Source organism: Phoca vitulina, unplaced genomic scaffold (genome assembly GCF_004348235.1).
Source record: "Phoca vitulina isolate PV1807 unplaced genomic scaffold, GSC_HSeal_1.0 scaffold4, whole genome shotgun sequence".
In the NCBI taxonomy this organism is placed as follows: domain Eukaryota; kingdom Metazoa; phylum Chordata; class Mammalia; order Carnivora; family Phocidae; genus Phoca; species Phoca vitulina.
In genome coordinates, this window is record NW_022589707.1 from 63762182 (window position 1) to 63787409 (window position 25228).

General features: G+C 36.2%; 1 protein-coding gene across 5 annotated transcripts in view; it reads right to left on the reverse strand.

Moving 5' to 3' along the window:
• ANKIB1 (ankyrin repeat and IBR domain containing 1) overlaps positions 1–25228 on the reverse strand; it is a 232895-nt gene that overhangs the window by 47430 nt on the left and 160237 nt on the right. For all 5 annotated transcript variants that reach the window (XM_032402174.1, XM_032402175.1, XM_032402176.1 and 2 more), the window contains 4 exons: positions 22925–23107; positions 12644–12761; positions 5377–5585; positions 3637–3725 (listed from right to left, as the gene is read on the reverse strand). In XM_032402174.1, coding sequence (XP_032258065.1) covers positions 3637–3725; positions 5377–5585; positions 12644–12761; positions 22925–23107 — 599 coding nt within the window. The remainder of the gene's footprint in view (positions 1–3636; positions 3726–5376; positions 5586–12643; positions 12762–22924; positions 23108–25228) is intronic.

Genomic DNA, 25228 nt, shown 5'->3' on the forward strand with positions numbered 1-25228 from the left:
TACCCATTAGCCCAAGAATTCAAGACTTCTCAGTTTTTATCTGCCTTGAATTCTCTGGAGCATCAGACACTGCTAAACAGTTCCTTCTTTCAGATTCTCTCTTTTCTCTGGCTTCTGGGACTTAATTTTCCCCTGGCATTCTTCTTACCTTTGGTTGCTCCTTATTCATCTTTTTCACTAGTGCTTTTTACTCTCCTGATCACTTATGTTTTACTGATCTCTAGGGTTTTCACACCAAAACTCTTCCCCCTTTCTCATTTCATTCACTCTTCCTCGGTGATCTAAATAGTCCCAACTTAAACTACCACCTATATGCTAATGACTCTGAGGTTTAAAGCCCAGATCTCCCTCCTTAGCTACAGATCTTGACCACACACAATACTTTTGTTTAAATGTCTCATATGCATTTAAAATTCAACATGTTTAAAATCTTGCCCTCTATTTTTCAATATGATTTAAAAACCGCACACGCTCCACAAAACTCTGACATATCCCAACAGAAAGGCATTCTGTATCTTAGTTACCAGGTAAAAATGACCTGTATTACTCTGTGTCGAGAAAAACAATTTGGCAGAAATAAAGATGGATGAAGTGTTCAGGGGAAATACTATAGAGCAGCAGTTCTCAAAATGTGATTTGTGGACCTGAGACTTTTCACGGGGTTTATGAGGTCAAAAGTATTTTCATAATGGTATTAAAACTGTTTTATTTTTTAGGTAAAACTGCTAGTGCCTTAGCATGAATCATGGCAGTGGTGTTAAAACTATACTGGTAGACTTTCTATTCTTCACTGCTTTGCACTTGCAGTTAAAGAAAAAAAAGCCAGTTTCACTTAAGAATATCCTTGATGAAGTAATAAAAATATGAATTATTGGTTAATTATTAATACATCTTATTGATTTATTTTATTAAATCTTAACTCACAAGTACACATCTTTTGAGTATTCTGTGCAAAGAAATGGGAAGTAAGCATAATGAACTTCTGCTGCTGCATACCAAAGCATGGTGGTTGTCTCGAGGGAAAGCACTTAGGAAATTGTTCAAGCTACAAGTAGACCTATGTGCGTTTATCATGGAACACTATTTTTATTTGAAACAGCAGCCACAAATAATGATTAGTTGGACTTGGGTTTATAATAGACTTTTTTGGAAAATGAATTAAGTGAGCTTGTCATGTCAAGGAAAAAGTATGACAGAACTCTGGGGCAGACTTTACCTATGTTTTTATCTTGTAGGTCAGCCATCCTTAGGAAGAGGATAATAACTACCATTTATTGAGTAGTAACTATGCTCCAGGCCCTGTTCGTTTTAAACATTTTTCATATATTAAGCCATTTAACAGTATACTGACGATAACTCTATGATGTACTTACTATTATCACCATTTTATAGATAAGGAAATTGAGGCACAGGGAGGTTACCACTTACGTAAATCAACAACTAATAAGTAGCAGGAAGGATAATCTAGGCTGGGTAGAAAATAATAATTTCCCTTTCATTTAAGCCCTTGGAGTAGATGCTTCAAAGCATCTGGCTGGATTGATGACATTACGGAGTAGGGAAGAGTAAAATAAATTGAGAGTTTTTGAACAATCTAAGGACCTTTAACGTTTTTTCCTTGCTTCTTAAACAAAGAAGTTTCTTTTCTATATGCCTATGAAAGGACTGCAATTCATTTAAAAATGGTTTTATCAATGTATAAATCACCCAACCTGGAACTTGGTTTTCCTGCTGCTTGATTTGACAAGAACTACGGGCAGGATGATGGGAGGGGAATCCTAGGTAGGTTGATAAAGTAACACAGAAAATAATCATTAGATCTTTCAAATTTAAATCTTACCATAAACTTCCCATGGCTAGTCTGTGTTGAGTATGGGAGATGGTTCCTGTGACATAAGTTTGGTGAGGGAGGTAAAGGAAGTTCAAAAAAATTCAAGTAAATCCCGTGGGGAGGCTTAGTTTTTCACACAGAAACCACGGTCAACAGTAGTAAACTTGGTAGAACCCAGAAAATACTCCCCAATACAACAGAGTTAACAATTTTAAGCTAAATAAACTACTGTATCTGTGGAAAATTTTCTGCATCTACAACTAGGTCAAAGTTAGCTTTGGATTGTAAACCTGCCCCTTGCCAGTCAGTTTAACCTGTATCAGCTGTACTGATTTGATCTTATCTAATTAGATTCAGAGTAAAGTCTAGTCTATGTTTTAAAAAGAATGACAAGATATTCTCATTTATTCTGACTTTTTAAGAAGCAGTAATATTTCTCCCCTCCAAATGAAATCTTCCCCCATATCCTGGTTTAGAAAACAAAGAAAATGCACTCAAAATGAAACCAGAATGACAGAAAGATGAGTGGTTGTCTAAAAAATTGGAGGGAGGAGGTGGTGGGAGGATGAGGGAGGCAGACAGAGAAGGGTGGGAGGGATTTCAAGGAGAAATGAGGAAACTTTTGGGTTAATGGATATATTCATTATTTTGACTGTGGTAATGGTTTCATGGGTGTGTACATATGTCAAGGCTTATCAAATTATTTATTTTAAATATTTAGTTTATTATATGTAAATTATACTCCAGCAAAATTGCTTAAGACAGCAACAGAAAATTTGCTCAGGTTCTTGTTCTCTCACCCGACATGGTATTCCCCAGCTCCCTACACTTGGTACCTGAAACTCCATGGAAAAGAATAGTTTGAAACCTTCCGAGTTTTAAGATTTCCTTAATTACTAATGACATGCTTTGCTTAGGTCATTAGTCAGTAGACTTTTGTGCTCCAGAGATAACGTGATATTGTATTGCTCATTAATTACATTGATCTTCTCCTTTGTTTTGTTTGTAAACCTCCCTTGAAAAGTGCAACATTAGAGCAAAGTTAATGGATGCTATGAGAGTATAAATCTTGGCAAGATAATGGGAAGGAGAATAGAGACAAACATGAGAAACAAAATAAATTTCCCATTTGTACCCAACCATGTCTAGAAGAGACATTAACCTATGAATTGACTGAAAAGGAATTTTATACATATTCTTATAGATTTCAAAGGCTATTTATTTGCTTGTCACAAAAAAATTTAGAGAAAGCATAAAACAAATGCTTACAAATTCTTTTTTTTTTTTTTTAAAGATTTATTTATTTGACAGAGAGAGACACAGTGAGAGAGGGAACACAAGCAGGAGGAGCGGGAGAGGGAGAAGCAGGCCTCCTGCCGAGCAGGGAGCCCGATGCGGGGCTCGATCCCAGGACCCTGGGATCATGACCTGAGCCGAAGGCAGACTCTTAACGACTGAGCCACCCAGGCACCCCAATGCTTACAAATTCTTAAGAGTATAAAAAAAACCTTATTCTTAATACTTAGGTGTAGGCTTGAAATTTACATTAGTTGTAATGTAAATTAAATACTAAGAAAACTTACTTCCATATACCTGCTTTGTTACCAAAAGTACCTTCCATTTAAGCTAAAGAATATTAATTACTGAATGGGAAGATGTAAAAATGAGAAAAAAAAGTATATTTTAGTGCAACTCTGAAACCAGTATGAATAATCCATATCATTAAATATCAAAAGCAGACAATTTTATTACCAAATCAGAGTGCTATCATGCAGTAAGAAATACTAAGCTGCACATATACTCACGACTCCCAACATCCTCTACAAAAGTCATGTCCACAGGGCATATCCACTGGGTCTTCAAATACAGAAATACTGCACATACAAATGTCACACTGGAAATGAAGAAGAGCAATGATTTAAACAAAAGTCATACTTCGGATAGAGAATGATATATTTATTTATTCACTGGCTTAAGGCAAAAATACTACTATAGTAACTATAAAGTTAAGTGTTTCAAAGTTATAAGGGAAGTTAAAGTTAGTGTGCCTACTTCTGATTGAATAACAAATACCATGCCTACTTTATTATAAACTATTAAGGGACTTAAATGTTTTAATGCACAAGTCAAACTCTTAAATTCCAAATTTATGTATTAATCAGCAACTATGCATTTAGGGAAAAAAAGTATAAGAAACAAACCATTAAAATCTATTCAGGTCAAGATCAAATTGTCCACTGCAAAATAACCACTTCAATATCATGTTCTTTAGCCTATACTCATCCCAGAAAATCTACAAAAACAGAGCAACTTTGTGTTTTCAAGATAAAAACTCCCGGATATTCAGAGTAGGAATTTAAGGATTTCTACCCAAGGAACCCTGCTACAAAACTATGTATCTTCTAAACAATAACTTATTAGAAGCAAACATTCCAATGTTACAGATGCAAATTAGAGAAGTTGGATTTTATTTTCCAAGAAGGCCTAGATAAAACCCAGAATGCTTTCATTTTTATCACACATTTTGAGCGGCTGAACCATTAAAGAAACGTCAAAATTTCCTGCAACAGTATACCAATCGTATGCCAATTAAAAATGTAGACAATGGCACTATTGTTTCTCAATAAAAAGCAAACATTTATTCCACAAATATATCTAGATGATATACTCCAAAGCTTTACTGAAACAAATATATAATTATCAACACATTATAAGTGTTTTCAAGAAAACAAAAAAATTGGGCGCCTGGGTGGCTCAGTTGGTTAAGCGACTGCCTTCGGCTCAGGTCATGATCCTGGAGTCCCTGGATCGAGTCCCACATTGGGCTCCCTGCTCAGCAGGGAGCCTGCTTCTCCCTCTGACCCTCCCCCCTCTCATGTGCTCTCTCTCTCTCATTCTGTCTCAAATAAATAGATAAAATCTTTAAAAAAAAAAAAAAAAGAAAAGAAAACATAAAAATTTTTTCATATTTTTAAAATTTAAAGTGCCTATCACAAACTCAACTTTTAATATTTCAGTATGGTGTGTTTAAAACTTTAAGCACCTAGAGATTTTAAGTGTAAATATAGTAGATGGCTTTCTCAAACTCTTTTATGTTTTCTGTTTTGAAATGAGAAAAGAAAACCTTTTGTTTTTCAATCTGTAATTCAGAGATAACAAAAATATTCTGTGATAATAAATATTTGTACCAAAGGGTGAAATAACTGAATCCTTTAAGAAGGGTATAGGATTCAATTACAAGGGTTCCATGAAACTATATATATACATATATTTTGAGAGAATGAAAGCACGGGGGTAAGGGGAAGGGCAGAGGAAGAAGGACAGGGAGAGAGAGAGAATCTTAAGCAGGCTCCACGCCCAGCACAGAGCCTGACATGGGGCTCAATCTAACAACCCTGAGATAGTGACCCAAGCCAAAACCAAGAGTTGGCTGCTTAACCAACTGAGCCAGCCAGGTGCCCCTTCCATGAAACAATATTAAATAATTTAAAAGTTAAAAGACTAAACACAAAACTATGGGAAGTACATTGAATACTGAACCATACCAAACTGGTGTCCAAATCCCCAGGAGATAAACTTATTTCATCTGGAGAGGTGACAGAAGAGCGTGTAGTCCTTGGAGTTCTTGGAGAAGGGAGTGTGTCCCAGGCATTATATCCACTTGGTGGTGGAGTTGGCATCTGAACACCTGATCGTTGGCAGCAGTTCTCTGGGTTGGACATCCAAGCTTCAAGTAATTTCTCCCTGTCCCAGTCTTTAAGAAAAATGGAATGATAGCTCTCAAAAACAGGAAATATGGTGATGTTTTTTAAGAGTTTCATATAACAAAATAAAGTGAGGATAAATTAAAGAGATATAGGCCACCTAAAGGAAGGAAAATTATTTATATCAAATTAGTAATTACAAATGAATATTCAGGTATATTATATCCACTAATAAATAAGTAAATATATATTTATTTTTATTTACTTATTTATTTAAAGTAGGCTCTATGCCCAGCATGGTGCCTAACACAGGCCTCGAACTCATGACCCTGAGATTGAGACCTTAGGTGAGATCAAGAGTTGGATGCTTAACTGACTGAGCCACCCAGGTGCCCCAAACCCTGAATATTTTTTTTTTAAAAAAGATTTTTATTTATTTATTTGACAGAGATATGGTGACAGAGCAAACACAAGCAGGGGGAGTGGGAGAGGGAGAAGCAGGCTTCTTGCAAAGCGGGGAGCCCGCTGCAGGGCTTGATCCCAGGACCCTGAGATCGTGACCTGAGCCGAAGGCAGACGCTCAACAACTGAGCCACCCACGTGCTCCACCCTGAATTTTTATTATTATTATTTTTTAAAAGATTTTATTTATTCATTTGACAGAGAGAGACACAGTGAGAGAGGGGATACAAGCAGGGGCAGAGGGAGAGGGAGAACCAGACTCCCCGCCAAGCAAGGAGCCCGATGTGGGACTCGATCCCAGGACCCTGGGATCATGACCTGAGCCGAAGGCAGACGCTTAATGACTGAGCCACCCAGGCGCCCCTGAATATTTTAAAACAGAATTTAAACTTTTATAATCTACTGTGACTTACAACTGTGTCAATATCTAAAATATCGTCAAAACTTCCAGTCATTTCTACTAATAATCAAAAGAGGTGCCTCACACATCACTTCTGGAAGTTACTAAATTTTTCATGGCATAGATTTGACTTAGCCATTTTACTCTTTTCAAGAAAAATATGTAAAATTTGCAATTTGTTTCACTGGTGTCAAGTTGTAAAATGATTACATAGCTTACTATAAACACATCAAAATGCCAACGAGTCCAAAAATCATTTGATAAACAGCTTGAAAGCAGAAGAAACTTCTGAAGGGATTATGGTTATAAAGTTTTAGTGCATTAGGTATACATTCTGTATGAAGTGAGTTCACATCTGACTTAACTAAAAAAGATGATCTTCCTAATATGAACACTTTTAAAATAGCCAAGTGACACATGTTGTTACATAGTTCAGAGTCATAAAAACCTAACCCATTAAAAATAATAAATAAATACATCCAATTATTTTGCTGTTTTACACACATTATTTCATTTGTTCCTCCCAACAAACGTTTCAATCATTATTTAGGTGAAGAAACGAGGACTCGGAAATTCTGTAACTTGCCTAGGCTCACACAGATAGTGAGGGATTTAAAACCAATTTCTGTGATTCTAAAACTTGTTTTCTTTCCACTGTAGCACAATGAAGTATAGGGTCATGAGTAGTATAGAGTCAATTATTCAACATAGGCCCATTCTATACAATTTTACATCTCTAATACAAATAAGCTGTGGAAATGTTCTATGCAAGACTTTTCTCAAACATATTAAATCAGTGTATTTGGTGGTTTAGCAGGATAATTATGATTTAGACATGCAATACAGGTAGAACGAGTATATTTCCAGCTGTGTAAACCATATGAGCAGGGCACAGAAATATAAGGAAGAGACGTGAGCATTTCTGTAAAGTTACAGCATACCATGTTGTCGTTTGAGAAGATGGAAAATAAGATTGGGAAAGGGGTCAGATTACAAAGAGGAAAAAAATCCAACAGGTGAAAAAAACTGCATGGGTGCATTCCAGGAAATGCTGCTACATGGATGTTAGTTTTTTTTTTTTTTTAAATATTTAATTTATTTATTTGACAGAGAGAGACACAGTGAGAGAGGGAACACAAGCAGGGGGAGTGGGAGAGGGAGAAGCAGGCTTCCCACGGAGCAGGGAGCCTGATGTGGGGCCCGATCCCAGGACCCTGGGATCATGACCTGAGCCGAAGGTAGACGCTTAACGACTGAGCCACCCAGGTGTCCCGGATGTTAGTGTTTTGATAGGTCATTACTTACTTAAAAAGTTAAAATTACTTTTCTTAGCACAGTAAGATTATTCTTCAAAAGTATCCATTATATCAGTTTAATAAAGGAAAAAAAGAACTACTATAATTTCTATAAACAGATACTAAATATATTAAATTTTAATCTTATTTACTATAAGTATTTTTTAGCACAACTTTTGCTTGGATTCTATCACATCATTCACTTAGCAAATATTTACTGAGTGTCTTTTATGTGCCATGCACTGTGTCAGGCAGTAGGGATACAATGGGAGGAAAAATCAGGCAGGATTCCTGCCTTCATGAAACTTACAGTCTAGCAAGGAGAAAGACGTTAAGTAAAAGAATCATCACTGTCAGGGTGCCATGAAGGACAGGTAGAGAATCCCAAGTCAGAGAAGGTCTGACTCTGGAGAAATAGCTTGAAGTGGACAAATGAAAGATGAGTGGGAGTTAAGTAGTAAAACGGAGGGGGAAAGACATTCTAGACAGGCAGTGCACAGCATGTTCAAAGTCCCTGTGGTAGGAGGGAAGATGGCATCCTTGTGAAGTTAAAAAGGTCAATGTAGCTGTAGCATGGAGAGCAGAGGGAAAGCACTGCATGAGATGAGGCTGAAAAAACAGGCAGGGGCTAGATCATGCAGGACTTTTTAATAACACTTCCATCATCAGCTCAGGAGTGATAGGAAGTCACTGAGAAGCTGAGTTTGGGATTAGGAAGGACAGGTTGTCATGATCAGATTTGAAAAGATCATTCTGACTACAACAAACAAAGAAACTAGATAGGGCAGGAGTAGAGGGAACACAGTCCAAATAGGAGGGGAATGGGTAGTATAAGTGAGAGATGATGGAAGCTAGAAGTAGGTGGTTGGTTGTAGTGGAGATAGAGAAAGAGAGGAGTTTAACACATGGAAGGTGGAAGTGACAATTTGGCGACAATAGGACATAGAGTCTGAAGGACAGGATATATCAAGGTTGGTGTCCCAGGTTTACCCACCTGGTTGGTTCGTGCCATTTATGTAAATAGGGAATACCAGAGAATCAGGTACAGATGGAAGAGCATGATTTTAGTTTCAGACATAATGAGTTTAAGATGCTTTTGAGATATCCTAGAGATGCTTTAAAATAGGCAGTTATAGGGGCGCCTGGGTGGCTCAGTCATTAGGTGTCTGCCTTTGGCTCAGGTCATGATCCCAGGGTCCTGGGATCGAGCCCCGCATGGGGCTCCCTTCTCTGCAGGAAGCCTGCTTCTCCCTCTCCCACTCCCCCTGCTTGTGTTCCCTCTCTCGCTGTGTCTCTCTGTCAAATAAATAAATAAAATCTTAAAAAAAAAAAAAGGCAGTTATATACAAGGGTGTGGAGCTAAGAAAAGAAGTCTAGTCCAGAGGGAGAAATCTTTACCTATAGAAACCTTGGAAGAAGATATCATTCCCTAGGAAGAGAGCAGAGTGAGAAGATGTAGACCACTGATGTTTAACTACCTAGAGAAGATGATGAGTCTTCAAAGGAGCTTAAAGAATACTTCAATATAAACTAATTCTAAGCATAAGCAAATTACCTTTGGTCTCGTATTTTGTAAATTTTACTTATTTTCTTATTAGGTAGCATTCAATTATGTTACTTGTATTACTGAGGAAATACTCAGAGAATGACCTCTGTATTCCTAACAGAGTCTTCCTTAAAATTCAATTACTGCTCAGTAAATACTGCCAAACATTTCTGTCTTCTGCTTAATCTAGATCAACTTCATTACCTTGGGACTACATTTGACAACAGATAATATAATACTCAAATCTACTTTCCTGTGTAAAGCTGAGGGAATGTTACCCAGGATATAATCTATAAATCTTCTAAGTAGTTCAGTTAATAGCTCTGAAACACAGCCTATCCTTGTTTTGAGAGCAATTAGTAGAAATTGTAGTTCTGTGCACTATTTCATTCACTAACATCAGTTATCTCTATCTTATTTGATTATCAAATGTCACTGTTACTGGTATTATTCAAATAGTATAGAAGAGATGTCCATTTGAAAACCTGCTAGCCTCTATTTTATGCCTAAATAGGGAAATGAAATATAGACCTATTAAGTTATCAAAAAAGTTATCACAGAATAGATAATACCAAATAAGAAAATTCAATTAGATTATCACCTTATTAGAACTGACCCCTATTATGTAAAAGAAGTAACTTAGGAAAATATCAATGGAGTAAAAATGGAGTTGATAATTTTTTTAGGGGGGGAGGGTCAGAGGGGGAGAGAGAGTGAATCTTAAGCAGGCTCCATGCTCAGCATGGAACTTGACGTGGGGCTTGATCTTTCAACCCTGAGATCATACCTGAGCCAAATCAAGAGTTGGACACTTAACAGAGCCACCCAGGTGCCCCTGGAATTGATCATTTAATAATACTTGATGACACAATGTAAACAAATAGAGATGAAAATGTTCCTTTAAAAATTTTTTGGTAAAGTTAGATTAGATTCTTTATATATTGTAACTTAGACTGTGATACTTCATATACTTCATATAACTTAGATTCTCTATACATTGTTACTCAGAGTTACGATACATTACCCAGAAATGGTCATAAGTATACAAAAAATGCTTCAGTGTAGAACTGTTGCTTGCAGTTAAGTGTGGCCAAGTGACTGAATTTTGGACAATGGAATATGTGCAGGAGTAACGTATATATAAATAACACTTCAGGTATATTATTTATTATATATTATTCATTCTATAACCATTTTCTGAGAGCTTAATGTATGTCAGGTACTGTGGAAACAAAAAACATTAAAAGCTTCCCTCTAAGAGCTCCCAGGTTAATCTAGAGGAAAAGCAAATAAAGAGATTACTATAAAACTGTATTCTAACTGTATGACACAGGATGTAGTAGGAATAGACAGGAAGGGTCTCAGTGCAGACTTGGGAACACATAAGCAGAAAAGGTTTCCTGGAAGATGTGGTTACTAAGGACAAGCAAGAGTGGGTAAGTAAAGAAACGGGGAGATGACAGCCCAGGTAAAGAAATCTGGGTCATGAAGGTCTACTAAAGAGTTTAGATGGTTTTAAGTCTGTGGAAAGGTAGTGAAGGGTTTTTCAGTGAGGGAGTGACATGCTCAAATGTGCATTTTAAAAGAACAGTCTAATGGCAATATGAAAAATTAATAGGGTAAAAGAAGAATGACAACACCGGAGACCACGACTCAGGAGACTATGATTTAGATGGAAACTAATGACAGCCTGAATTTAACTCAGTGGCAATGGGAATGGAAAGAGCTAGAGAGGGAGCTGGAGCCGGGGATGGGAAGATGAGAGACACTTAAGAAATGATGAGACTGTGGCCAAATGTAACAAGCACAGAGGAGTGAAGTATGACTTTCACATTTCTGGCAGGGTAGTTTGATGAATGTGACGCTCGTGCATCACGACAGTGGGAGAAAAGAGGAGTTTAGGTGTGGACATCCTTAGATTGAGGAAAAAATGTTAAACAGACATTTAGAAACCCAACCTCAAATACTTTATTAAAGTCAGGTTGTAGATATACTTTATTGTTTGGGTGATTTTTGAAACCTTTGGTTTCATTAGATAAATGTGTACAGCAATGCTTCTCTGAGACTGGTCCACTTGGTAGGTGTCTTTACAACTTGTATTTTTAAGCCTCACCCCTCACCTAATGACCTAGACTCTCCAGAAATAGTCTAGGAATCTCTGGTTAGTTTCTCAGGTAATCCTTATTTATACTAAAATTTACGAGCCACTGGTATATAAAGTGGAAATAATCTCAAGTACAGAACCCTGGGAAATATCAATATTAGAGGTAGGGATTCTAGAAAGTTATATACCAAATTATTCACAGTGATGACCAAGGGATGATGAAATATGGAATTTTAAATTTTCTTCTGATCAAAAAATTATATAAAAAAATTTGGAAGTTGACATTCTATTTTATTTTATTTTAATTTATATATATATATATATTTAAAGATTTTATTTATTTGACAGAGAGAGACACAGCGAGAGAGGGAACCCAAGCAGGGGGAGTGGGGGAGGGAGAAGCAGGCTTCCCGCCAAGCAGGGAGCCTGATGCGGGGCTCAATCCCAGGACCCTGGGACCATGACCTAAGCTGAAAGCAGACGCTTCATGACTGAGCCACCCATGCGCCCCGACATTCTATTTTAGTATAGGTGATAGACTTATAGTTCAAATAGACAGGTAAACCAGGCAGAAGAGACATTTTACCTTTCTCTTTTTAAAAATAATTTTTAAATCAGAAAAAACTTATCTTTGAAACCACCCAAAATATCAAATACGAACTGTGCAATGACAGGGTCCAACTCAGCATGTGACAACTACCAGAATGGCTGCCTTAAGTATCACAGAGAACTTAAAACAAGCTGAGTAGTTTTCCTAAGTAAAGTCGTTAATGTCCTTAAAACAACAACAACAACAACCCCCCCTTGCAAAAAAAAACTTAAAAGGGATAGTACATTCTTGTATTGACTCCATAATTTCGCTTTGTACACTTCATGGTGAGAAAGAGCTTTTATATAAAATGAATATAACTGACAGTACTAATAACACAATTGTTAGGTATTTAATTGACTTTAGTAAAAATGAATGTTAAAACTAGGATTAGGACTATGGAGTCCAACTTTCAACCCCGCTCAAATCAGGCACATTTCTAAAATTAGACAATCCATAAGATGATTTAGTAGCTTGGTTTTTAAACACAAATTTCCTATTTCTCCTCTATGATTTATAGCCAGTTTATACTCCAAAATACAGAATGTTCTGAGGATGCTGGGTACTGCAGTAACCACTACACAAAAAACAACTTAGGCTTGTTTAACAAACTATTTTGTTTTATATTGAAATAGTAAAATAGCCATATTTTAACTCTGAAAAGTTTCAAAAGGCACTCATGTTATCAGAAGCATAAGACATTTTTCATTACCATGAGCTCGAAGTAAAGCTTCAGCAGTAAACAGTGGAGCCTGAAGCATGTCTGCAGTCTCCACAATAAGCATATCTTTCAATCTACGAAGATCCTGAGGCCTTAATCCTTCATATGGCTTTGAAAAGAAGAAAATCAAGTTAAGTTGGCTGTTATACTCTTAGGAAATCCTAAATGCCTATAAACAAATATATATGATAATCATTTAATTCAATCTTCCTGTTTCAGTTTGATTACTGAAGTTAAAAAGGCTCTTTGTGCTCCACTATCATGGACCTCAAACTACTGTTTCACAAGTCTTTTATAAGCTAGAAAGTGGAATGCCAAGGCTCATGCAACCTTATTATTCTAAAATAAAGGCACCATACTATAATGACAAACCATCTTACTTTACAATTTTAAAAATTTGGGTAGTACAAAAAATAATTCGAAATAAAAACCTGTAATACCACCACTGAGCAATAATCATGACTAAAGTTCTCAAGGATTTTTATCCAGTCTTTGCTTTTTACAAACCAATTATATATGTAAATATATATGTTCATTGAGTTTGGTTTTTTTTTAAAGATTTTATTTATTTATTTGACAGAGACAGAGACAGCAAGAGCAGGAACACAAGCAGGGGGAGTGGGAGAGGAAGAGGCAGACTCCCCGCTGAGCAGGGAGCTCGATGCAGGGCTCAATCCCAGGACCCTGGGATCATGACCTGAGCGGAAGGCAGACGCCTAACGACTGAGCCACCCAGGCGCCCTGTTCCTTGAGTTTAACCACTGAACCAACAAACATTTACATTTATTAAGATCTAATTTGGATTATTAGTGGGGTTATATGATACTTCTTAATTAACCTGGGGAAATGTGACTATGCCATACTATTCAGAGTTCTTATCGTAAACATATTATCTCTGTTTATTCAAGTGTTCGTTAATGCTCTTTATATAGGTACTATAAATATAGTTTTCTTTATATAGGTACTATATCGTCTCAAGTTTTTTATTCTTTTGTTATCTTTTATCTTTGTTTGCTTTTAACAGAAAACATATAAAGAATATAAATTACAAGTGTTTCACTACTCAGAAACAATTACTGTTAACATTTTGGTCATACTTGTTTCAAGTCCTTTTTAAAACAAAATGAAACAAAAGAAGCAAAATTTTATACAGTAGTCTCCCCTCTACCCTCATCCATTAGGGAATGTGTGTCCCAATACTCCCCACCATGGATCCCAGAAACCATGGATAGTACTGAACCCTATATATATATACTGTTGTTCCCTATACATACATACTTATGATAAAGTTTAATTTATAAATTAGGCACAGTAAGAGATTAACAATAATAAAACAGAACAATTATAATACACTGTAATTGTTGTACGAATGTAGTTTCTCTCAAAATATCTTATGGACTGTGCTCACCCTTCTTGTGATGAAGTGAGATGATAAGATGCCTGTGTGATGAGATCAAGTGAGGTGAATAACATAGGCATTATGATATAGTGTTAGGCTACTACTGACCTTCTGAGGATATGTCAGAAGGAAGATCATTTGCTTCTGGATTGCAGTTGGCTGCAGGTAACAGACCGAGGGGACAAGGGGGGGATTATGTAAAAGCTAAAATAATCCATGACATGTTTTCCCCATTACATTTCCCTAAGTCTCCCCATCCTTGCCTATGGAAATCACTATCATGAATTTGATGTATGGTTGTCATAACATTATAGCATAACATTATATATATTTACACAATTTCCTTTTATTTTTACTCAATATTGTGTTATTAACATTGATGAATTATCTACTTCAATTCTTTTAAACAGTTGTTAACCAGCTTACTACAGTAAACATAGACTAAAGGACAAAGACGAAAGCTTAAAAAACAGTAGAAACTCCCAAGAATGAGGATGTCCTCTTGCAGCACGTATCACAGTCTCCAGAGAACTCTGGGCAATTAGCAAACCTCATCCATTTTAGCTGATTTACAGATATTTTAGAATAAGATACTGTATTTCTTGCTTCATTTTTTGGGGGGTATCGTGGAAACCATTTCATCAATTTTTTTTTTTTAAGATTTATTTGAGAGAGAAAGAGGCTGCACGCGTGGGGGAAGGGGCAGAAGGAGAGGGAGAGAGGGAGAGAGGCAGAGCAGACTCACCACTGAATGGGGAGCCCAATGGGGAAGGGAGGGGGCTTGATCCCATGCCCCTGAGATTATGACCTGAGCCAAAACCAAGAGTTGGAGGCTTAACCGACTGAGCCACTCAGGCGCCCTCCTTTCACCAATTCTTATTTAACCACTTATGACTGGGATTCTATTCAATAGGGATAATTTTTCTCAGTTGATCTGATAAATTTCCTGACCTTTATAATCCCCAAATTACCGTGTACAGTTTGCTTTTCAGCTAATTTATGAACCACACTTTCCCCTGCAAAAATCTAAGAAATCCTTTTATGGTTAAATTTATAGTACTCACTCCAGTATAGAACTTACACACTATGTAGAACATTACTTCTAAAAAACGTGTTCCAAGTTCAGACTTGGGATTACAGGTACCTCTCCTGCCTCAGCAATGAGAATGGGTATTTCTTGATATTTCTAGTGGTGGCAATTGTATATTTCCTGGTATTATTTCCTAAATATTCTTTTTATTTTTTAAGTTTTTATTTGAATTATAGTTGACATAGAGTGTAATATTAGTTTCAGGTGTACAATGCAGTGATTCAACACTTCCTTATAATACCCGGTCTAAACGCTCTTTTTTAGATTAGCTATCATTCTACTTTATTTATGTGAGCCAAATGAGATTTGATTCTAGATAGGTTAAAAAAGAGATCGTATAAAGCAATCTACATAGATTTAAGTTTAAAAAAATTCAGTTTTAAATTTAGGTTACAATGGAAGAAAAATAGTTCTTGGAGAAAGACATATTGCCTTCATGAACACATAACATATTCACTCCGAAATCTCTGCAACAGAACTGTAATTAGGTCATGTGAAGCATTTCAATACATTGCTCAGTCCCAAGTGGGCACTAGCCCTCTCTTCTGTAAGAAGGATTAAAATGAAGGTGCCTTTCTCTTTCTTGTTGCAAAGATAAACTGCTTCTACTTTCAGATTAAACACAATCTAGCAATAACCTTCAAAGCAGTCAGTACCGATACATAGAAAGAAAACGGAAACTAATTTAAAAAGGTAAGAGCAAATAAAAGTACCTCTTTTGCATCAGTGCATACTTCTGCTACCAAAATACCACTGAAAAAATGTCACTGAAAAAATGTGAAAGAGCCCAACATAAAAACTGTACCTCTTTGACTATCATGTATAAAGTGATAGCATCTTCAAAAACTTTCAGAAAAGACTATGACAAAGTATTTATGAAAGAAGAATTTGTTTTTATTTCTTTCCACAATGAAAACAGCTTTCCCCAATTATATAGGTAAAACATACTTATTGTTAAAAAATGAAAAACGGGTACTCATTTACCCAAATGTATTACTAATTGCTATAATTTTAGAAGATGTGAAAGGCACTTGGAACAAAGAGAATTATTTCCAATTCCTCTTAATATCAATCTCTCATTAGCTGATCCAAGAGCTTAGCCTGGAAGAGAAAGTCTTAGGATTCTCAGACCTTTCCCTTTGTTTCAGTTTCCTCTCCTCTTACTCAGCTGTTCTCCCCTGGACTTAAGGCCTGGTCCACCCTGATCTGTACTTTGATCTAAGAGGAAGGCAGCTGCTCTCGCACAGTAGGCTAGACCTGCACACCAGGGAAGCCAGCTAAGGCCATGTCCACCATATGCGTTCCCCGCCCGAAAAAGAGCCTGAGTTTTCCTGAGTTATAAACTGGGAGAGGAACTGGGAGGGGGGAATTCTTTCAATGGCTTTCATAGCAACATATTGTCTTCCCTTCATTTACCCACATACAGTCACACAGTCTACTCCTACAGAGCCTGACCCCAACTAGGTCCAACACTCACTAGTTTCTCTGTTCTGTCTGTACAGGTTTATGTAAATTAAATACACTCTTCCCAGCCATCACTCCAACACATCACCTTGTTTTTATTTCCTTATAGCAGTTACCACTCTCACAAATTGTATTTACTTTTTAACCTTATTTATGTGCGTCTATATCGATGCTAGAACATAAGCACCTAGAGGGCAGGGGCTTATTTTTGTTCTTCACTGTATCCTCAAGCTCCTAAAACTGTCTGGCAGAGCAGTCAGTCACTCAGAGTTTTGTTCAGTGATGGGATGAAGAAATAGATTTTATCCATTTATAAACTAATCTGAAGGAAAGAATTTAATTAAAATGTATCAAGAAGAAATTATAGAGATATAATATTATACAGTGTCCAGATCATTAACTGAATTGAGAAACTTAATTAAAATAGACACCTCGGGAATATGAATCTTTTAAACTACCTAATTATGTAGTTTAATACAATTACATAGCAGACCATGTAAAACTATTAGCATAGACAGAATAATCCAAAAGTTGATCAGGGTCAAAGCAGAAGGTATAAAATGAATTTATTTATTTATTTATTTTTTAAAGATTTTATTTATTTATTTAATTGTATTTAATTGACAGAGAGAGAGAGAGAGAGAGAGAGAGACAGCGTGAGAGGGAACACAAGCAGGGGGAGTGGGAGAGGGAGAAGCAGGCTTCCCGGTGATCAGGGAGCCTGATGCGGGGCTCGATCCCAGGACCCCAGAATCATGACCTGAGCCGAAGGCAGTCGCTTAACCAACTGAGCCACCCAGGCGCCCCCAAAAAACCCAATTTTATTTTATTTTATTTTATTAAGATTTTATTTATTTATTTGACAGAGAGAGCAAGAGAGCACAAGCTGGGGGAAGAGTAGGAGGGTGAGGGAGAAGCAGGCTCCCCGCCAAGCAGGGAGCCCGATGCGGGGCTCGATCCCAGGACCCTGGGATCATGACCTGAGCCGAAGGCAGACGCTTAACCATCTGAGCCACCGAGGCGCCCCCCAAAAAGCCCAATTTTATTTTATTTTATTTTATTAAGATTTTATTTATTTATTTGACAGAGAGAGCAAGAGAGCACAAGCTGGGGGAAGAGTAGGAGGGTGAGGGAGAAGCAGGCTCCCCGCCAAGCAGGGAGCCCGATGCGGGGCTCGATCCCAGGACCCTGGGATCATGACCTGAGCCGAAGGCAGACGCTTAACCATCTGAGCCACCAAGGCGCCCCCCCAAAAAACCCAATTTTAAAATGTACAATTCAGTTCAACAGTGTTGTACAACCACCATATGTATCTAATTCCCAAACATTCTTATCATCCCAAAATAAAACCCCATGCCCATTAAGGAGTCACTCCCTAGTCATTCCTCCTCCCTGACACTGGCAAACACTAGTGTGCTTTCTGTCTCTATGGATTTACCTATTCTGGATATTTCATATAAATGGAGTTACTTAACATGTGACCTTTTGTGTCTGCCTTCTTTTACATAGCACAATGTTTCTGAGATTGACCCATATTGTAGCATGTGTTAGTACTTCTTTCCTTTTTATGACTGAGTAATATACCACTGTATATGTATACCACACACTTTATTTATCCAGTCATTTGTTGATAGAGATTTGGGTTGTCTTCAACTTTTGGTTATTATGAATAGTGCTGCTATAAACATTTGTGTGTAAGTAGTTACAAAAGTATTGTTTTTTACATTTTGAAATAATAGACAAAAATAATCTAATATGGATTAAAACAAAACTATAAAACTAGAAAAAATATAGGGGCGTATATTATAATATTAACATGAAAAAAATTCAGAAGCCATAGAGGAAGAAAAATTTACATCTGTGAATATCCTAAGTGAAAAATGTAGGATACAGAAAAATACACAAAGTTTTCTTGGAAAGCATTAAGAAAACACAATCCATAGGGAAAAAAGCAAATAAATAATCAATTCACAGAATAATCAAATAAATAAATTCAAATAGGTACCATTTGTCTAAACTAGCAAAAAATAAAAACAATGATAATATCTAATGCTAGCAGAAATGTGAGGAAATTCTTTAATATTCTTAATATTTATATTCTTAATATTCTTTAATATCTTAATATTTAATATTCTTTAATATTCTTTAATAAGCTACTAGAAGAAAATAAATTGATATAATCTTTTAGGACAGTTTAACAGCATCTTAAATGTATATTTTTCAAGATCCATCAAACCAATTTCTACAAATTTATAGAGAATATACTTTTAAAGTGTGTATATACATCCAGTAACAATAATGATGATCATGATTATAAAAGCATACATTTAGATAACACACATAATGACCCAGGTACTGTTCTAAGTATTTACATATATTAACTCATTTAAGGATCACTACAACTCTACAAAGTAGGGACCATTATGATCTCCATTTTAAGGAAGAAGAAACTGAAGCAGAGAGACTGAATAAACTACTCAAGGTCATATAATAAGTCAGTCATGGGGGTAAGATATGAATCCAGTCAGTGTGGCTTTAGATCCATGTTTTAAACCAGAATAATCACACAACTGGATAAAGATATATATGTAACAAGTAGATATTCACTTTAGCCTTGTTTTTAATAATAAAAAATATCTAAATTAATAGGTAAATGGCTAAAATATGTAGATCACATGTTCTGACTTAGGAAAGATGTTAATGATATATTGTAAAGTTGAAAAACTATTTTAGAGTTGGTGAGGATGTGGAGAAAAAGGAACCCTCGTGCACTGTTTGTAGGAATGTAAATTGGTGCAGCCACTGTGGAAAACAGTATGGAGGTTCCTCAAAAAATTAAAAATAGAAATACCATATGACCCAGTAATTCCACTACTGGGTATTTACCTAAAGAACTCAAAAACACTAATTTGAAAAGATATATGTACCCCTATGTTTACTACAGCATTACTTACAATAGCCAAGATATGGAAGCAACCCAAGTGCCCACTGATAGATGAATGGGTAAAGATGTGGTGTACATATACATACCTGATGGAATATTACTCAGCCATAAAAAAGGATGAGCTCTTGCAATTTATAACAACTTTGATGGATCTAGAGGGTATTACGCTAAGTGAAATAAGTCTGACAGAGAAAGACAAATATCATGATTTCACTTATATGTGGAATCTAAAAAAAAGCCCAAATGAATAAACAAACAAAAAGCAGAAAAATACCCATAAATACAGAGAACTAATGGTTCCCAGAAGGAGGGATGATGGGGGGGTGGTGGGCAAAATGGGTGAAGGGGAGTGGGAGGAATAGACTTCCAGTTGTGGAATGAATAAGTCACAGGAATAAAAGGTACAGTATAGGGAATCAAGTCAATGGTATTGTAATAGCATTGTATGGTGACAAGGTAGCAATTTATGGTGACCATATATTTGTAGGGAGCACAGCCTAATACATAAACTTGTTGAATCACTATTTTGTAGAACTGAAACTAGTAACACTGTGTGTCAACTATACTTCAATTAAAAAAAATTTAAAAATATTTTAGCAGAACTCAATATACTATATGACCTTACTTTTGCATTAAAAATTCGATATCACATATGTTTGCTTAAGTCTGGTAGCACACACAAGAAACTGTTACCACTGTGGGGGTAGAGTCAGAAAGGAGGAAATTTTTTATATTTTTTTAGCAATAAATGCTCACTATAACTTTTAAGAAATGCATGCAAATAGAAAAAATAATAATGGTAAAAAAATTATCCATAACCATGATTACCATTTTGGTATACTTCAATTTTCTCTCAATACATACTAGTCTTATCAAACTATTCTGTAACTTTTTTTTAACTTAATAGTTTATTATAGTTATATTAAGTTCATTTAGATCTTCAATCAATTGAAAACGAATACTATTATTTTCTGATTTACTTATAAGTTAAGATAGTATCTTTGATAAAAAAGCCTGAATATAGTCACAAATGTCTTTCAATTTAATCACATCACATTATTTCTAGAATATTATTGTTCAAATGTTGTCTTCTGACTAAATTATTATATTATTACAGTAATAGTTTTTATGTCTGACTCAAGATGATGGATTATGAAAAGGTAGGCAGTACAGCAAATAGAGAAGTCAGAAGAATCAGGTTTAGCTCACTTTGATCCTGGTACATTATTCAACTATTTTCTGATTTATCTTCCTCACTTAAAAAAAGAAGGGAGCATAACTGTTATTGACTGTTACTGTATAGATTCAACAACCATGTGAAAGTGCTTAGGACATCTGCCTCCCTTTCTATGTGTACTTAATCTGAATAAGCATTCCCATAAAATAACCTAACCTAAGAAACACAAAGGGTAAAGAAATATAAATTTCTGAATTCCAAGAAACTCAGTTCCTTTAACAATCCGGAGTACATAAGTTCAAAAACTGTCGGAATTCTTGGGGAAAAAACCCAAACAATACAATTATTTTTCTGAACACATAGAAACAATAGTTAGTATAAGTCCTTTTAGAATCAAGTTGGCATTGAACATGGAGGAACCAGAATAATTTGGGGAGGAAAACATTTATTGTGTCTTATAATTTACTTAATACTTCTATGGATGTCCACTGTGTCAGACACTGAAAATACTCTGTTGATTAAGGCAGTTATGTTTCTGGCCCTCATGGAGTTGATAATCTAATAGGAAAGAAAAGTAAAAAACGAATAAATACATAAAATAATTATAGCATGTGATAAGTGTTATAAAAAATAGACAGGGTATTATGGTAAAGAATAATAGAAGGAGAGGGACCTATTTGTGAAAGAATAGTCCAAGATTGCCTCTCTGAAGAACTACTGAGCCAGCCAAGAGAAAAACTGGGAGAAGATTTCTGATATAGGAAACAGCAAATGCAAAAGCCTCAGTGTACTCTACGTATTATAATCAGAGCAAAATGAGCTGGGGAGAAAGATCTGAGATGATGTTGGAGAGGGAGGTAGTGGTGAGACCATATAAGGTCTTGTATCTGAGCAAGTAGTTTGGATTTTATTCTAAGTACAATGAAAAGTCACTGAGTAATTTAAGTGATTTATATGATCTAATTTAAGTTTAAAAATGTCTCTCTGGCTTATGTGTACAAAATGGATTCTAAGGGGACCAAAACAGAAAGAAGGAGGCCAGTTAGGAAACTCAGATGGAGAGGGCCTTGGAAGGTAGGAGTAGAGACCAGGAAGAGTAAATGGATCTAGATTATACTTCTGGAGGTAAAACTGACAAGATTCCCAGATTGTCTGGACATAAGAAGTGAGGAATCAAGAAAGCTTGACCATTTATGCTTGAGCAACTCAGTACGGAGGTACTATTTATTGAAACAAGAAAGACCCAAAGGAAACCAAAGAACAATGTCCCGGAAGCTAAGGGAACAATGTTTCGCTAAGAAGGGAGTGGTCAGTTGTGTCAAGTGCTGCCGAAGAATTTAAGTAAGATGAGGAGAGAAAAGTACCTACTGGATTTGGCAACATGGTGACTCTTGATGTCCGTGACAAATGCACTTCCATCTCAATAGAAGGGAGGAAAGTCACACTGCAATGGGCTGAAGAGTGAATGGAAGGTGAGGAAGTCAGTTATGTATAGACAGCTCTTAAATTTTGTTTTTCTCAGATCAGAGATAGGGGGCTACAACTGAAGGGGGAGAGGGGCAGGACTAGGGAAGAGTGGCCAAAGGAGAAATGGTTTTGTTCTTTTTGTTTTTTAAGATAAAAGTTACCAAAGCATGTTTGTTGTTAAGAGCAATGCAGAAGACAGGGAAAGATTGAGAAAAAGGGGACTGCAGTTTTAGAAGAGTAAGAATGGTTAGGGCTTCATATCACACATCAGCCTCTCTATTGAAATGTAAGTAAACAGGGATGCCTCGGTGGCACTTAAGCGTCCAACTCTTGGTTTCGGCTCAGGTCAGATCTCAGGGTCGTGAGATTGAGCCCTGTGTAGGGTGCCACGCTCAGCGCGGAGTCTACTTGAATTTCTCTCTCCCTCTGCCCCTCCCCCTACCCTGTGCGCGGGGTTCTCTCTCAAATAATTAAAAAAAAAATAAACATAAGTAAACATATTTACATATGTTAGAGGATAGTTACCATTTCTAGGTTTTCTACCTGTATTTTCATATCATGGCTATGTAGACAACAGGGTGTTAAGCACACTGCAAAGACCACATGAATTGGATTTTAAAGTAGAAAAATAAAATTTAACATGAAAGCCATATAATAAGATTAGTACTTATGAAAAGAAAAAAATCCATATAATTTTTTTATTAAGAAAAAAACAAACAATAAAACCTTACCTCTCGTTTGTCTAATGCAGCATATTCAGCTTCTATTTCTTCAGCTTCAGGATCTCGTGAGAATACCATTTGTGATTCCAGATTGAGAGCCAAATCTTTGTGGTGTTGCTTTTCAGCACAATCACAAGGAGTGTCTTTATTTTCATTCTCAGCAAACAAGTCTCCTCCATGTTTTACTAAAAGCTAAAAAAGATTTTTTCAAAAACTTGCAACCACAGATTTAAACAAGTTATTTCATGCCACATATTTGAAAAAATTAACAATATAATGAAACACAACAAAAACATAAAAGTAAGTACTTGCAATGACAAAAATTATTTAGATACCAGTGGCTTTTGATTTTAAGACGGCAATTCTTGTTTATTGGTATTAGGATGATTTCCTTTGGTTAAAAACAGTAACAACAAAAGCCAATTTATTACTTTAAAAAGAAATACTTAAACATTCTGTCCAATCAAAAAAATAAAGTTTTACTTAAAAATAAAAACATTTTACGGTTACTCAATGCTTTAGATCTTATAAATTTCCATAAATTTTCTTAAACAAGAACACTGCTGATACTGTTACTTTTACCACTAATGCCTGAATGCCTGACATGGCAGACAAAAGTTTTCATTTGTATCCTCATTATCCAGTCCAACACTGAACTGAAATTAGGATGAGCAAATCACTGAAGCAAAACTGTTTCCAACATTCCTCAAAATAAGTGATGAGAATAAGCACTAATAACCAAGCTGGGAAAACACTATATCAAACAATCTTTCAATTTTTAAAGGTGGGATTTTGCCCAAAGAAATCTCACCTTAAAAATACATGAAAGAAAAAAAAATACATGAAAGAGTAAAAACAAAACAAAACAAAACATGGAAGAGTGACTTGACTTGTTTACTACTGAGGTTTCTGATGGTTTTGCAAAGTTAAATATGTTGTTACTAAAGGCTGTCGGTTCAAATTTCCCCATTATGTCTGCAGAGACATTAGAAGGACATAAATGGCCCGAGGACCATAATCTAGGACATACTCTACCTTAAAGAATATCCTGACAATTAGTCATGGAGCTGATTCTTTTATAGAATTCAGTCATGACCATAATAACATAGCAGCAGCCACCATTTATTATCTTCTAAGTTCCAAGCACTATGTTAAGTATTTCAAATACACATGCTTATTTATAAACAACCCCAGGGACATTATGATGTCTCAGAAAAATTAAGTAACTTAACCAAAGCTACCCACCTATTAAGCAGAAGAACTGGGATTCACACACAAGTTGGACCAATTTCTTATAACCGTAACTGGATATTGTACCGCCACATAGAATAGGTTGATCACATAAATTAGAATAGGTCAAATGTATCCTGGGTCCACGGTAAAGTTCTACTCAGATCTTACTTATGATCTAAATATGAATAGCTTTAGTTTTCATTTATTATGGCATCAAATAAAAAGGTAGTTTTCTTCCATATAATTTTATCTCCCCTCCCTCCAATAAACATAGAGATCTTCTTCTTATAAAGTTCCTTTATTGCTTTTGGAATTGGAATCCTTATGATTCCTCTATAGTCATCCCAAGAGGCCTGATGAAATAAGGGACTTCTATCAATGTCGGGGTTGAGAGCCATGGCTAATTTGACAAGCCCAATGGATATGACTTCAGCTTCTTGCTTGAGGCTGAGAGTATACCTCAGAGCTAAAACGGTTAAAAAAAATTTTTTTTAATTGTAAAAGCAAGCATAGAAACAAATCAAGAAGAATATGGCTAACGGCCACAAAGTGCAAAATATTTACTCTTTACATCTGGCCCTTTACAAAAAACAAACTTGCTAGGCATAGCTCTAAGCAGTCACTGTTGCAGCCACATTCTAGAGCCTGAGGGCAAGGTCATATTAGATGCTATTTACCACCTAGAACCTCTCTAGTCAAAGTCTGGGGATCAGTAGTACTACCTGGGAGTTTGTTAGAAATGCTCAATCTCAGCATAACCACCCAAACCCCTCCCACTCTAGGCCTCTGAATCAGAATCTGATTCTGATGTTCAAGAGATTCTTATGCACATGAAAATTTGAGGGGTCAGTCAGTTAAGCGTCTGCCTGTGGCTCAGGTTGTGATCTCAGAGTCCTGGGATCGAGCCCCGTGTTGGGCTCCCTGCTCAGCGGGGAGTCTGCTTCTCCCTCTCCCTCTGCCTCTCCCCCTGCTCTCTCTTGCACGTGCATTCTCTCTCTCTCTCAAATAAAGGAATAAAATCTTTAAAAAAAAAAAATCTTGAGAAGCAGTGACCCTAGACTACTACCTATGTTGCTGTTG